General features: G+C 35.6%; 1 protein-coding gene across 2 annotated transcripts; it reads left to right on the forward strand.

Moving 5' to 3' along the window:
• Nucleotides 1–5,602: 5,602 nt before the first annotated feature.
• LOC129893416 (C2 domain-containing protein At1g53590) lies at nucleotides 5,603–13,494 on the forward strand. 2 transcript variants are annotated; one of them, XM_055968942.1, is made up of 12 exons: nucleotides 5,603–6,117; nucleotides 6,316–6,390; nucleotides 6,927–7,070; nucleotides 7,327–7,422; nucleotides 7,521–7,652; nucleotides 8,764–8,916; nucleotides 9,004–9,045; nucleotides 9,771–9,819; nucleotides 11,392–11,484; nucleotides 11,563–11,749; nucleotides 11,920–12,043; nucleotides 12,313–13,494. In XM_055968942.1, the coding sequence occupies exons 1-12, from the start codon at nucleotides 5,989–5,991 to the stop codon at nucleotides 13,264–13,266; spliced, it is 2,178 nt and encodes a 725-aa protein (XP_055824917.1). In that variant the 5' UTR covers nucleotides 5,603–5,988; the 3' UTR covers nucleotides 13,267–13,494. The 2 variants fall into 2 exon arrangements, with proteins under 2 accessions (XP_055824917.1, XP_055824916.1); XM_055968941.1 differs by having other exon boundaries at nucleotides 5,604–6,117; nucleotides 12,268–13,494.
• Nucleotides 13,495–13,743: the final 249 nt, after the last annotated feature.

Below are 13,743 nucleotides of genomic sequence, written 5' to 3' on the forward strand. Positions count from 1 at the left end.
AAATGTTACTACAATTTCTGATAATTCAAAAATGATAGAAGGCTCCGGAAGAGCTACTATAATTCTGCCTAAGGGAACAAAAATTGTTATAGAAGATGCATTATTTTCTTCTAAATCCCCAAGAAACTTGTTAAGTTTTAAAGATATCCGCAGAAATGGATATCATGTTGAGACATTAAATGAAATGAATATTGAATATCTTGGTATAACCAAGAGTGTCTCAGACCAGAAATATATTTTGGAAAAATTACCAACTCTGTCATCTGGCCTATATTATGCAAAAATTAGTGCAATTGAAGCAAATATGATCGTAAACCAGAAGTTTACTGATCCAAATATATTTGTGCTATGGCATGATCGAATTGGTCATCCTGGATCAATAATGATAAGACGAATTCTTGAAAATTCAACTGGACATCCGTTAAAGAACCAGAAGATTCTTACAAATGATGAATTTTCATGTGCTGCTTGTTATCAAGGCAAATTAATTGCCAGACCATCGACCCTGAAGGTTGGCATCGAATCTCCTGGCTTTTTAGAGCGTATACATGGAGATATATGTGGACCTATTCATCCACCTAGTGGATTGTTTAGATATTTTATGGTCCTAATAGATGCATCATTTAGATGGTCTCATGTGTGCTTATTATCATCTCGCAACCTGGCGTTTGCGAAGTTGTTAGCACAAATAATAAGATTAAGGGCGCAATTCCCAGATTATCCAATTAAGGCCATTCGCCTTGATAATGCTGGAGAATTTACATCCCAAGCTTTTAATGATTATTGCTTATCAATTGGGATAAAAATTGAACATCCTGTTGCTCATGTTCATACTCAAAATGGCCTTGCAGAGTCATTTATAAAGCGCCTACAATTGATAGCAAGACTTTTACTAATGAAAACAAAATTGCCAATTACTGTTTGGGGTCATGCTATCTTACATGCAGGCTGCAACAGCACTTGTACATCTCAGACCGACATATTATAATAAATACTCTCCGTCACAATTAGTATTTGGTCATGAACCAAATATAGTCCATTTAAGAATTTTTGGTTGTGCGGTATACGTGCTTGTAGCACCACCACAACGTAAAAAAATGGGTCCTCAACGAAGGTTGGGCATATATGTTGGGTTTGACTCACCCTCAATAATTCGATACCTTGAACCGTTGACTGGAGACTTATTCACTGCTCGATTTGCAGATTGTCGATTTGATGAAACATTTTTCCCGCCATTAGGGGGAGAGAAAAAGGAACCCGAAAAAGAAAAAGAAATTGCGTGGAAAGTTTCATCACTATCACATTTTGATCCACGCACCCGCACATGTGAACAAAAGGTCCAGAAGATCATCCACTTGCAGAAAATAGCAAATCAAATGCCAAATGCATTTACTGATTTAAAACGGATAACTAAGTCACATATCCCTGCAGTGAATGTACCTATCCGGATTGATGTCCCAAAAGGACCATCTACAAGTATCATAGCTTCTGTATCCCAAACACGCCAGAAGCGTGGTAGACCGTTGGGTTCAAAGGATAAAAATCCTAGAAAGAAAAGCGTGGGAAACAATAAAGATGATACTACAATAAAACCTCCTGAAGAAGGTCAAGATTTGAGTAATCCTGATATTCCTGAAGAAATCAGTGAACCCGAGACTCAAGTGAATGAAGAACTTTCAATAAGTTCTTTCGGTGATGAGATAAAATTAGATCGATCTAAAATCACGATTGATAATGTTTTTGCATATAATGTTGCACTTAACCTCATGCAAGATAGTGAAAGTCTTGAGCCTAAATCCGTCGAAGAATGTCGACGTAGATGTGATTGGCCAGAATGGAAAAAGGCAATTCAATCAGAATTAGAGTCACTTGCTAAACGTGAGATTTTTGGACCTGTAGTCCAAACCCCTGAAGGTGTAAAACCAGTTGGCTATAAATGGGTTTTTGTTAGAAAACGAAATGAGAGAAATGAAATTGTAAGATATAAGGCACGCCTTGTTGCACAAGGATTCTCTCAAAGACTCGGAGTTAACTATGAAGAAACATATTCACTAGTTATGGATGGAATAACTTTTTGATATCTCATTAGTTTAGCTGTACATAAAAATCTTGAAATACTTCTAATGGATGTAGTTACAGCTTACCTTTATGGTTCACTTGATAATGAAATTTACATGAAAATTTCAGATGGATTAAAATTGCCTGAAGCATGTAAAAAGTCTTGGGAAATGTACTCAATAAAACTGCAAAGATCATTATATGGTTTAAAACAATCAGGGCGTATGTGGTATAATCGTCTCAGTGAGTACTTGATAAATGAAGGCTATATAAATGATGTCATTTGTCCATGTGTTTTTATTAAGAAAATAAAATCAGAGTTTGTTATACTCGCCGTTTTTGTTGATGATATAAATCTCATTGGAACCCCTGAAAAGGTCCAAAAGGCAATTGAATATCTAAACAAAGAATTTGAAATGAAAGACCTTGGAAAGACAAAACTTTGTCTAGGTCTGCAAATTAAACATTTTGCAGACGGAGTTTTTGTCCATCAATCTGCCTACACTGAGAAAATCTTAAAAAGATTTTACATGGACAAAGCACATCCATTAAGTACTCCAATGGTTGTTCGATCACTTGAAGTGGAAAAGGATCAGTTTCGACCTCCAGAAGAGGATGAAGAAATTCTTGGTCCTGAAGTACCATATCTCAGTGCTATTGGCGCACTTATGTACCTTGCTAACGCAACTAGGCCTGATATAACATTTTCTGTCAATTTGCTAGCAAGGTATAGTTCATCCCCAACGCGAAGGCATTGGAACGGTATCAAACATATTTTGCGATACCTGAAGGGTACTATTGATATAGATTTGTTTTATACTAACAAAGGTTGCGCAGACCTTATTGGTTATGCAGATGCAGGTTATTTATCAGACCCACATAAAGCTCGATCTCAAACAGGTTATCTGTTTACACACGGAGGGACTTCTATATCATGGCGATCTACAAAACAGTCCATTGTTGCTACTTCTTCAAATCATGCTGAAATAATAGCAATTCATGAAGCAAGTAGAGAATGTGTGTGGTTGAGATCGATGATACAGTTCATCAAAGAAAGATGTGGTCTGGAAAATAATGTTAAAATACCCACAATTATATTCGAAGACAATGCCGCGTGCATAGCTCAATTGAAAGGTGACTTCATAAAAGGAGACAGAACGAAACACATTTCACCAAAATTATTCTTCACACATGATCTTTAGAAGAATGGTGAAATTGATGTACAACAAGTTCGTTCAAGTGATAATCTTGCAGATTTATTCACAAAGGCATTACCAACATCAATTTTTGAGAAGCTAAGGCATAAGGTTGGAATGCGCCGTCTCCAAAATATCAAATGAAGTTTTCATCAGGGGGAGTAAAATACGCGCTGCACTCTTTTTCCCTTAACCACAGTTTTTGTCCCATTGGGTTTTCCTGGCAAGGTTTTTAATGAGGCAGCAATCAAGGCGTATTACCAGATCTGTGTACTCTTTTTCCTTCATTAGGCTTTTTCCACTGGGTTTTTTCCTAGTAAGGTTTTAACGAGGCACAACATCAGAATAACTATGTATCTTATTTCTTGTAAAGTGTTTTTATAGCGGCACATTACACGTGGACATCCAAGGGGGAGTGTTAAGTAGAATATGTGGAATGTCCACTAAGTAAAATTATTTAAATAAGTGGGGCCCACTGAAAATGGGCAGCCCACTAAATTATGCCTATATATAGAGGTCATAATTGACATGGAAGGAACACACAGAAAACATATTAGTACAAAATATACATACGATAATTCTCTTTTGTTCTTTCTTCTCTCAGATTCTCTCCGTCTCAAATTACTAGATTTAGTTTATTTTATAACAGTTTGATCAATTTTATAGTTTATGTATGACTATAGCTATATATTTTAAATGGAGTGAATAGCTAATACATTGCAAAGTATAATATTAGTAATATGATAGTATTAATACATGAATAAGTATAGTTAAAGTGAAAATATTTTTTAATATACCAAATCAAATAATGAATACATAATATATTAAATTTATATAATAGAAAAGGTTCAAATATATCATCATATTTTGAGAAAAAACTTATTTGTGTCTTCCGTGTAAAAAATAATTTTACAAAATTAAAATTAAAAATAATGGCATGAATGATGTTTTTTCAAACGCCAATGACATAAATAAGCTAAATTTTCAACAAATAACATAAATGATTCTTTTTTCAAAAATCAATGGCTTACTTAAGCATTTTCCCTTTATATAACCACAATTAAGTACTTCTTCCGTCTATCTTTACTTGTCCACTATACTAAAAATAGATGTCCAACAATAGAGAAAAGGTATAAATTTCTCCCAAAAGTTGTACCGAAAAGTCAGTTACACACTTAAACTATCATGGCGGCCTATTAGACACCTAAACTACTCAAAAGTGAATTTATTACCCCCTAAAACTGACGTGGCAAAAGAATAAAAAATAAAAAAATATAGCACAACAGATACTAAAATTAAAGTAAAAAAAATAAAAAAATAAAATCACCCCACCCCTCACGTCCTTTCTTCTTCACACCACCTATCCTCTTCTTCTTCACACCCACCTCCATTTACTCACATTTTGAATCTTGATTTTTTTTCTTTAAAAATCCATTAAAGTAAAAAAAAATTAAAAAAATAAAATCACCCACCCCCACGTTCTTTCTTCTTTACATCCACCTACCCTCTTTTTCTCCACACTCACCTCCATTTACTTTTCATTTTGAATCTTGATTTTTTTCTTTCAAAATCCATTAAGAAGAAAATTTTAGTTGAGAAGACGATTGGGGTTGGTAGTTGGTGGAGAAGACGATTGGGGTTGGTAGAAAGGGGGGGGGGTCAGATGGGTGATTAATAATTAATTAGGAGTTAATAAGTATAAAATATAGTTAATAAAAGGAAAGTTAATTAATAAAGAAAAAAAAGAAAAGAATATAAAAAATTGGATGAGTGGTTAATAATTAATTATGAGTTAATTAGTATAGAATATAGTTAATAAAATAAAAGTTAATTAATAAAAAAAAAAGAAAAAAAAACATAATTTCTTACTAGGTCGACGAATGTAATTCACCACATATTGTGAGAGTGTTGTTATACGTCTCATGAGGGGTAATAAATTCACTTTTGGATAGTTTAGGTTAGTTTAAGTGTGTAACTGACTTTTCAGTATAATTTCAAGAGGGAATTTATGCCTTTTTCCTCCAACAATACTTGTCCAATTTATGAAATTAAGAGATAATTTTAACTTAGTTTCTAGTTTACCCTTATCATTAATTAGTAGTCATTTTTTTATTACATTTTTCAATATATTATATTCAAAAAGTGATATGGTAAAATCACTCTTTTATTTATAATTTTTTTAAAAATGTGTAAAATTAATAATGGATAAATAAAAATGATAATTAATTATTATTACCATTCCTAACAGACGTCTACGTTAGATGGAACCCACAAATCACAACTGGGTAAATTCTGACAGTCAAAAGCATGAAAAAACAGAAAACACCAAAAAGACAGAGACTTTCCCAACTTGCAACATGAATCCTCCAACTCTGATAAACATGAATCCTCCAACTCTGATAAACTTCTCCTATCTGACGGCTGACGCTCCAAAAATGAAAATCTTCCGCCGATTTGCTTGACTTCTTCGTTGTCGCGAAACTTTATTACCCAATCTAAAACCCATTTTCGAATCGTTTTTACATCAGTTTCAGTAATATACAAAGTGTAAACTTACGCGTAAAATACACTGAATAAATGTCTTAAATACTATTCCAATTAATGGGAGTCAAGTCAAATGGACTTTGATAATCGTAAGTATTTAATTAGCCTAGTGGGTCTTTGTCATTTTTGGATCAAGAACTGTGTATAGTAGAGAGAAGGAGGGGTTTTGGCTTTTGGGGGTTTGATTAAAATGTCGAGTATAACGGATGCTACAATAATTCATCATGTGGGTATTGTGTTGCTTGCACTATGGTTGCTTAATTCCTTCCATTGTTGCCACCCTGTTGCTTACTTCCTCTCCCTTATCTATCTCTATATGGTAAGTTGCAAAAGATTGAGTTTTTATTTCAATTTTGTACTCTTTTATGTATTGTTTCTTACAGAGATTACAGTGGATAGGTTGTTATTGTTTCTTTGTTGACTATCAAGCTTTGATGGTCTTATGCTGTTTTTTTTTTTGCTTTAATTTTCAGTATTTGATGTGGATTTATCATGTTATGCTCTTAAAATTTTGAAGGTTCATGAGCAGTATGTGACTAAATTAAGGAGGAAGCTACAGTTTGAGGAAAAAAAACAGTCTTCTCAGCGTCGAGTAAGCATTTTGCAGCACCTCTAATATCTTGATTTTCTCTTTTACTGGAACTTAGAAGTTAATATGATAGATACGGAAACTTTATTATTTTTGTTGTCGTTAGATTTGACAGGCAAAAGAAAAGATACTGACTTTATTCTCAAAAAAAGTTTTTTTTTTTTTGGGTGATTCTCAAAGAGAAAAGATACTGAACTGCAAGAAAGCAGAAGAATATTCTAAATTCAGGAACTTTTTAAGATTTACCAACAGTTTTGCTGAAGTGTAGTATGCCTGAGTTTCTTCTGATTTGCTGAAGTGTAGTATGCCTGAGTTTCTTCTGATTCTTGCAGTTACTTACAAGTTCCAAGCTTTAAATATTGGCTATTTTCCCCCTGTGTTCCTTTCCGACAAAGATTTGACTCGAGTCATTCATTACTAAGCGAATTTCGATTAACAGCTAGAATAAGCAGCAGCTTCCCTGCCGACGCTAGAGTAATTTGGAGTTACCACCTTTTTCGTTTTTTTTGGGTTTTAAAGTGTTTTTGGGATTTTACCAGGTACTTTCAGACTCTGAATCAGTGAGATGGTTAAACTATGCGATTGAAAAGATTTGGCCTCTCTGCATGGAGGAGATTGTTTCACAGAAAATTCTGCTCTCTATCATTCCATGGTTTCTTCAGAAGTACAAACCCTGGACTGCTGTAGGTGTTCAAACCACGTGTACCTTTAATTGCTTTCTTACTTGCTGAATTCTACGCATTACATTTCATTGCCTCTATTTTCTATATTTTCCCTTTATTTAGTGTTCTTGAATTCTCGCTGTTCTGCTTTCTTCAACATTATAGTTGTCATCCTTATGTTATGCCATAACCAGCAAATTTTTAACTTACTCTGAAGAATTAATTTGTTTGCCGAGTTGAGTTATCAAGAGTAATTTTTTCCCCCTAATGCATACAGAAAGAAGCTATAGTTCAGCACCTCTATTTAGGAAGAAGCCCACCTATGTTCACAGAAATGAGGGTTCTTCGTGAATCTACCGGAGATGATCACTTGGTATGTAGTCTTGACTCAAGAATGTTTATATATATCAGTGGTTCGGCTTCCGCCTGTTTGTGCTCTATTTGGTGAGGCTTAAAAATTTATTTGTGCAGGTCCTGGAGTTGGGAATGAATTTTCGTGCTGCCGATGACATGAGTGCAATTCTTGCTGTGAAACTGAGAAAAAGGTTGGGCTTTGGGATGTGGGCGAAGTTGCATCTGTTGGGCATGCATGTTGAGGGAAAGGTGATTCACTAATGGCAATTAATATTGTGAAAATCTTCTTCCATTGTAAAAATCTGATACCGAAGAGGGAGATGAGGTGGGGGATTATTAGTATCAGTTTAATGTTCAGTACTTAAAGTTGCAGATTTTGTGAAGGTCTTAACTATTAGCATCAAGTCCTTAAATTTTTTAGTAAGTCTGTTGCGCATGGCTCTTTTCACGTAGGACTGCTTTACTCACTCTATATGTGAGCAATATGTAGCTAAGAAGACCTGATTAAAAAAATATTTAGCTAAAAAGATAGTTCGAGACTGAATTTTAGGACTTGAAATTCAAGTATTTGCGGCACCCTACTCTTGTATGCTTAGGATATACGGTCCCCTCTAGATATTCTTATGTTTCATAGTATTGCTATATTATCTTTATCATTATATAGGGTAACAACATGGTATATATATAATCGTACACAAGCCTAAATGTTCCAATGCTAGCTATATAGTTGTAAGAAAATTTCAATGGTATATTTATACTAAATCTGTACCCATTGTATCCAAAGAATTGTAGGTGTAGTGGTACTTTGCACACACTGACTTTAAAAGTTTGAATCCCCATTTATTTTATTGATATTATTGCTATAGCCCTAATGGCCATCTCCCATGCTGTACTTCTCTTTTCTAAATTCATAACTCAGCGCAAGCCTGTGTAGAATTAGGCATTACGCATTCAATACCACAAATATCCCATATTGTGCTCCACAGTCAGTGGGTGTGCATGAATGCGCTACATGACACAAATTACCAAATGGTTCACATTTTCTCCTGATTTCTTGCACATGAAGCACCAAATGAAATGAGCTACCCTTCTATTCCTAAGTTTTCAGCTATAGGAATGTCTTTCGGTGCTGCTAGCCAAGCAAACTAGCACACTTTTTTTAGGTGTTCTAGGCACGCATACGGCATATGAAGGAATGAGGAAACTCATGACAATTTTAGAGAATTCTATGTTCAGTGTTGGTAGTTTAGCGGTTGAATATAGTCATTCTCCTCTCAATTGTTTTGTTCCATTGTATTGTTTGATGATCAGATTTTAGTTCCTAAAATAATATATTTGGAGGTGTCACTGTTCGATATAGGTCTTGGTTGGGGTAAAGTTCTTAAGGAAGTGGCCATTTCTCGGTCGTTTGCGGGTGTGCTTTGTGGAGCCTCCTTATTTTCAGATGACTGTGAAGCCAATTTTCACACGTGGACTTGATGTAACAGAACTTCCTGGAATTGCTGGATGGATGGTTAGTTCAATGAGTATCGCTATGCCTGTCTAACATTGAATTGACATATGTACAATCTTCCTAAGATTTGCTTGTCATCTTTATCAGGATAAACTTCTCTCTGTTGCCTTTGAGCAGACACTTGTCGAGGTGCGGTTCGTTCATATTTGAGTCCGTCTTCTGTTTAATGTTATTCCCCTAATATACTTGTGGTAGAAGCATAATTTAGACTTTGATGCGCTTAAGAATGGAGAACTAAGTTGCTCGGACTCTTCAATTTTGGTGCCGCACCCGTGTTGACACGACGTGGATGCGGGTGGGATCCGTACCATAATTGGTCAACCAATTTTGGGTACTTTGACCAAAATTGACAGAGAAATTCGGGACAAATACAATGATTCTGAAATCTAAACAAAAGATAAGGTAAAGTTGAAGAAAATGGAGCACCTTGTATATAGTAATTTCCACATCAGTCCTTTTCGTTATATCACCTTCTGGAATGGCCTCTTGATCAATATTTTCTCCTCGGAATACCGTTTAAATTTTCCATGTCTCATAATTTAGACATATAATTCTATTTTTAACCAAATTCCGCACCTGCCTCCGTACTTGGATCCTTACCGCCAAATCTTAAAATTTAGATCATGAAGCACCCGTATCGGACACCCGCACCCGAGTTCGAGCAACTTAGATGGCGACAGAAGTTATAAATAAAAGTTACGCTTTTGAAATAAAATTGCATGATTTTTTTTCCAGTTGCTGAAAATGGTTTGAATAGTTTACAATCAGGTATTGTGGTATCCATGTGCCCAAAAGAAAAGGAAAAAAAAAGACATGAAGAATTTTTAGACTAAGTTATTCATGATATCTTGCAGCCCAACATGCTGGTGGTGGATGTTGAGAAGTTTGTGTCGCCACAAGCAGGTAATGGTCACCCTAGCTCCCCCCTTTGTCGTTTGGTTTCCAAGATAATTGAGTCCAACTCATTGACTGGAAATTTGACCTGAACATTAAATATAAGATATTCGAGAAACTAAAAGAATTCTCATTTCTTGAATACTTAATACCCAATTATAATTAGAGAATGTTTCAATTAGTTGCGATGGAAATTCACTTTCGGAAAATCATTATAAATATTGTTGAAATTCTTAAAAATAGTGTTTGATGATAATTTTTTTTTAATATTCAAGGAATTTGATTTCAGTCTATTAAGTTCTGTTCACAAAAAAAATGAAAATGGGCTTGGGCAAGAGACAACTTGGCGAAGTGAAACACATCTTAGTAGCTAGAGGAAAAGAAAGCAAAAGTGATTCCTGTAGTAGGAGGAAAATGGGAGCAGCTAAAAGCAGTTCATTTTTTGGCTATACATACATTTTCACAAATAAAATGTCCAAGACTAATTATTTTAGATGTCTCTTCACAATAATTGTGATGGAGAAAATACCAATTCAAATTGAATGGATTGAGAAAAGGCTAACAATAAGAGTCATCTGCATGGCACATCACTTTCTCATCCAAAAGGTGACACCAGTAAATGTTACAGATTTACAGTGTTATGCCTTTTTCTGTTGCTTTTGTTCTTTCGCCTTTGTTAAGAGGGTAGCTAAACCTTTTCTGTCCCTGAATTTTTAACCTACTTAACCCATTCAGATATCAGGTTAGTTATCTGAATTAAAGTCAATCAAGAAAAAGAAGATTTAGTTGGCCACTTCCTGTTTGAGTGAGCTGTGACAGAGGGATGACTATAGCGGCTTGCAAACATTTTTATTCTACCAATATATGATTCTGTGCTAGTGTTGTTGGAAGAAGTCCTGATTCCATGAATGGCAGCGAAGTTAATTTGAATGTATGGAAGCCTGGAATGTTTCATATGTTTTAAGATCATTATCCACAATGTTGTAAGGTGGTATTAGGCAGTGAGCGAACTGTGTCAGTTATTCATCTTTGAGAACTTGAACTAGCTGATACACAACATATTGTTGATAAATTTTTCTAATTTAAGCGCCATACTGCGTTGGTAGGGGATAGGATTGTATTTGAGGGGATTAACTATAAAAGAAGTGTAAGCTGGAGGTCAGTGTTCACTAAAATGTTTAGTGTGTTGTAGTGGGTGTCTTGACCTAATTAATAATTTAAACTACATAAAATGATGAACTTTTTTCTACCATTCAAGCCCCCCTCCCCCCAGGAAAGTAAAAGCATTAGCACCTCAATGTACTTGAATTTAGTCTATTTGATGTCTAATACATAAGACAGGATGGGATACCATCAAGTATTTTTCTATTATGGTGGACATGGTTCACAGATTTGATATTCCATGCTGATAGTTTTCGATGCAACACTTATCATCTTTCGTTTGTATAATACTAATTAATCACGCATTTGTGTGTGCTGCATAACCTGTCTAGATGGAAATATGAGATTAGAGTTGTTGGGCTTCTGTTTTTGAAGTGATTGAATTCAATTACATAAGTTTCTTCTTTTTCATTTTGTCAGAAAACTGGTTTTCAGTTGATGCTAAGGAGCCCATCGCTTTTGTGATTTTAGAAGTTCTTGAAGCAGTTGACATGAAGCCATCAGATTTAAATGGTATGTAGAAAATAGGCTTACTGTACTGCTGTCAAATTATTAGATATCTATGCCTAAAAGCTGGGTGGTCTTTTTCAGGATTGGCTGATCCATATGTTAAGGGGAACATTGGCCTTTACAGATTCAGGACTAAGACTAAGAAGAAGACATTGAATCCACAGTGGCATGAGGAGTTCAAGATTCCAGTCTGTACATGGGAGTCTCCTAACAACATGCTCAATGTCGAAGTTCGTGACAAAGACCATTTTATTGATGATACATTGGGGTTCGTCCTATTCTCCTCTTGGCAATTTAAATGCTAAGACTCTTTCCTATAGGTGTATGAGTTACCTATAATTTCCCTTTTTTTCTTTCGACATCAGTATGTTCTCCAATGGAATATTATTCGAAGTTGATATAGACCAGCTTATTTACTTTTTTGTTTTTTGTGAACAGAAAATGTTCCATCAATATCTGTGATTTTAGGGATGGCCAGAGGCATGATATGTGGCTGTCTCTTCAGAACATCAAAATGGGGAGATTGCATCTTGCCATAACTGTTGTTGACTGTTCCAAAACGGTATATATTTCTCCTGGTGCAATTTGTCATGAACACTAAAATAGAGTGTTAAGAAGCAAAGATTTCTCATGTATCATCTTCTTTGCACCTGAAAATACTTTGCATTACTCATTTTTCTATAATGGATGATTGCACTAAACCAAAATAATGGCGCTGAGGAATAGAACTATAATGATAAATAATGACAGAAAATAAGGAAGTACTAAGTTTTCAGCTATTTTTAGGGCGCAGAGCAGTCATATGATAGCGGAGTTGTGGTCAATGAACAGGATAGCAAATCTGCTGAGATGGATAAAACTGAACGAAGCTCCTTAGCCACTGAATCAGTTGACGAATCTTCAAAAGCTGCAGATAAGTATGAACCTATTAATATTGAAGGGCAGCGGGAGACTGGTATGTGGGTACACCACCCAGGGAGTGAAGTAGCACAATTATGGGAACCAAGAAAGGGAAAGAGCAGGGTTATTAATGGAGAAGTTATTAGTGGGACTGCGGATTCTAAGGGAAGTTGTAAGTCAACATCAGGCGGCTCCTCTCTCTATAATGAATGCAGGCTTGATGAAAGTGTTAATGGAAGTAAGCCAGATTCTCCAGGTCGTTTTCACAGGGGTTTACATAAGTTCAGCTCGCTTTTCCGGAGAAGTTCAAGTAAAGAGGATAAGTCGGGCAATCTTGGAGAGCCTGATTCATCTCCGCGTGTGAATCTTAGGGCAGTTAATGCCAAGGATATTGGAGTGAAGATTATAGTGGATGACACCATTTTGCCTTCATCATTAGAAACAACACCTACAGAAGATGGAAAAGAGAGCCGTGCAGGAAATGGGAAACCCCCCAAAAAGGGGAGAGTGAGAAACAAGACAAAGAAAATCTTTAAACATGCTGGCAAGTCTGTTGGTGGTGGCATAAAGAAAGTGATGTCCGGGAAGTCATCAGGAAAATCTAAAGAGGAACTAGAATCATCAGAGACAGAAAGACTGAGCTCGGTGGAATCTGATTCTTCTGGTGCAGAGTCTCAACCTTCATCAGTTGATTCACCTCAAGTTGTAGCACCTTCAGTTGACAACAGTTCCACAGCCAGCTCTGGTATTGTGATATTTGACACCACAATAAGGACTAGTGAACTGGTAGACGATGAAAGCATCAAAGCTCCAGATGAGGTAGCAGGGGACTCGAAAGAAAATCATGCCTCCAGTCAGTCTTCAAGTTTTGAAAGTCCTAGGTAGACCAACGAGGTGAGGTCTGAATGTGTTATAACAGGATGTTTTTTCTCAGCTTCCCCCATTGTACAGTCTCTGAATGTATATGCTGTTATGTCCTGCATGTAATAGCTTCATGTCAACTAAATCTAATGTACCATAAGTTCAAAGTACATGGTTTTTGTTGTGGTTTCAAGTTTTGTATCATGGAATTTTTGGAAAAATCAAGTGTGAATATTGCCTTATGAGTAAGTGCATCGACGGCTTCTTGTACTAATTTCTCTCTTGATGTAGCCCTATGTGTTGAGAAAGGTCTCATTACCTCAAGTTTGGTTTGTGAACAAGTTATAACCAAGATTATGATTGGGGATTTGGTAATGAGGAAATTACTTAAGCGAATATACTTTTATTAATAGGTATATAGTTCATTGGACCAAAATCAGGATATTCGAGATATAATAGATAATATGTATTTGGTTTGCTTATGCAGGAATCAAAAGTTAA

This window comes from Solanum dulcamara, chromosome 6 (assembly GCF_947179165.1).
Source record: "Solanum dulcamara chromosome 6, daSolDulc1.2, whole genome shotgun sequence".
In the NCBI taxonomy this organism is placed as follows: domain Eukaryota; kingdom Viridiplantae; phylum Streptophyta; class Magnoliopsida; order Solanales; family Solanaceae; genus Solanum; species Solanum dulcamara.

Excerpts from the sequence above, each read along its gene's own strand:
- LOC129893416 (XM_055968941.1), top strand. The coding sequence starts at position 5,989 with ATGTCGAGTATAACGGATGCTACAATAATTCATCATGTGGGTATTGTG. Across the intron at positions 6,391-6,926 it reads AACAGTCTTCTCAGCGTCGA|GTACTTTCAGACTCTGAATC; the intron begins GTAAGCATTTTG and ends GGATTTTACCAG. Across the intron at positions 7,423-7,520 it reads CTACCGGAGATGATCACTTG|GTCCTGGAGTTGGGAATGAA; the intron begins GTATGTAGTCTT and ends TTATTTGTGCAG.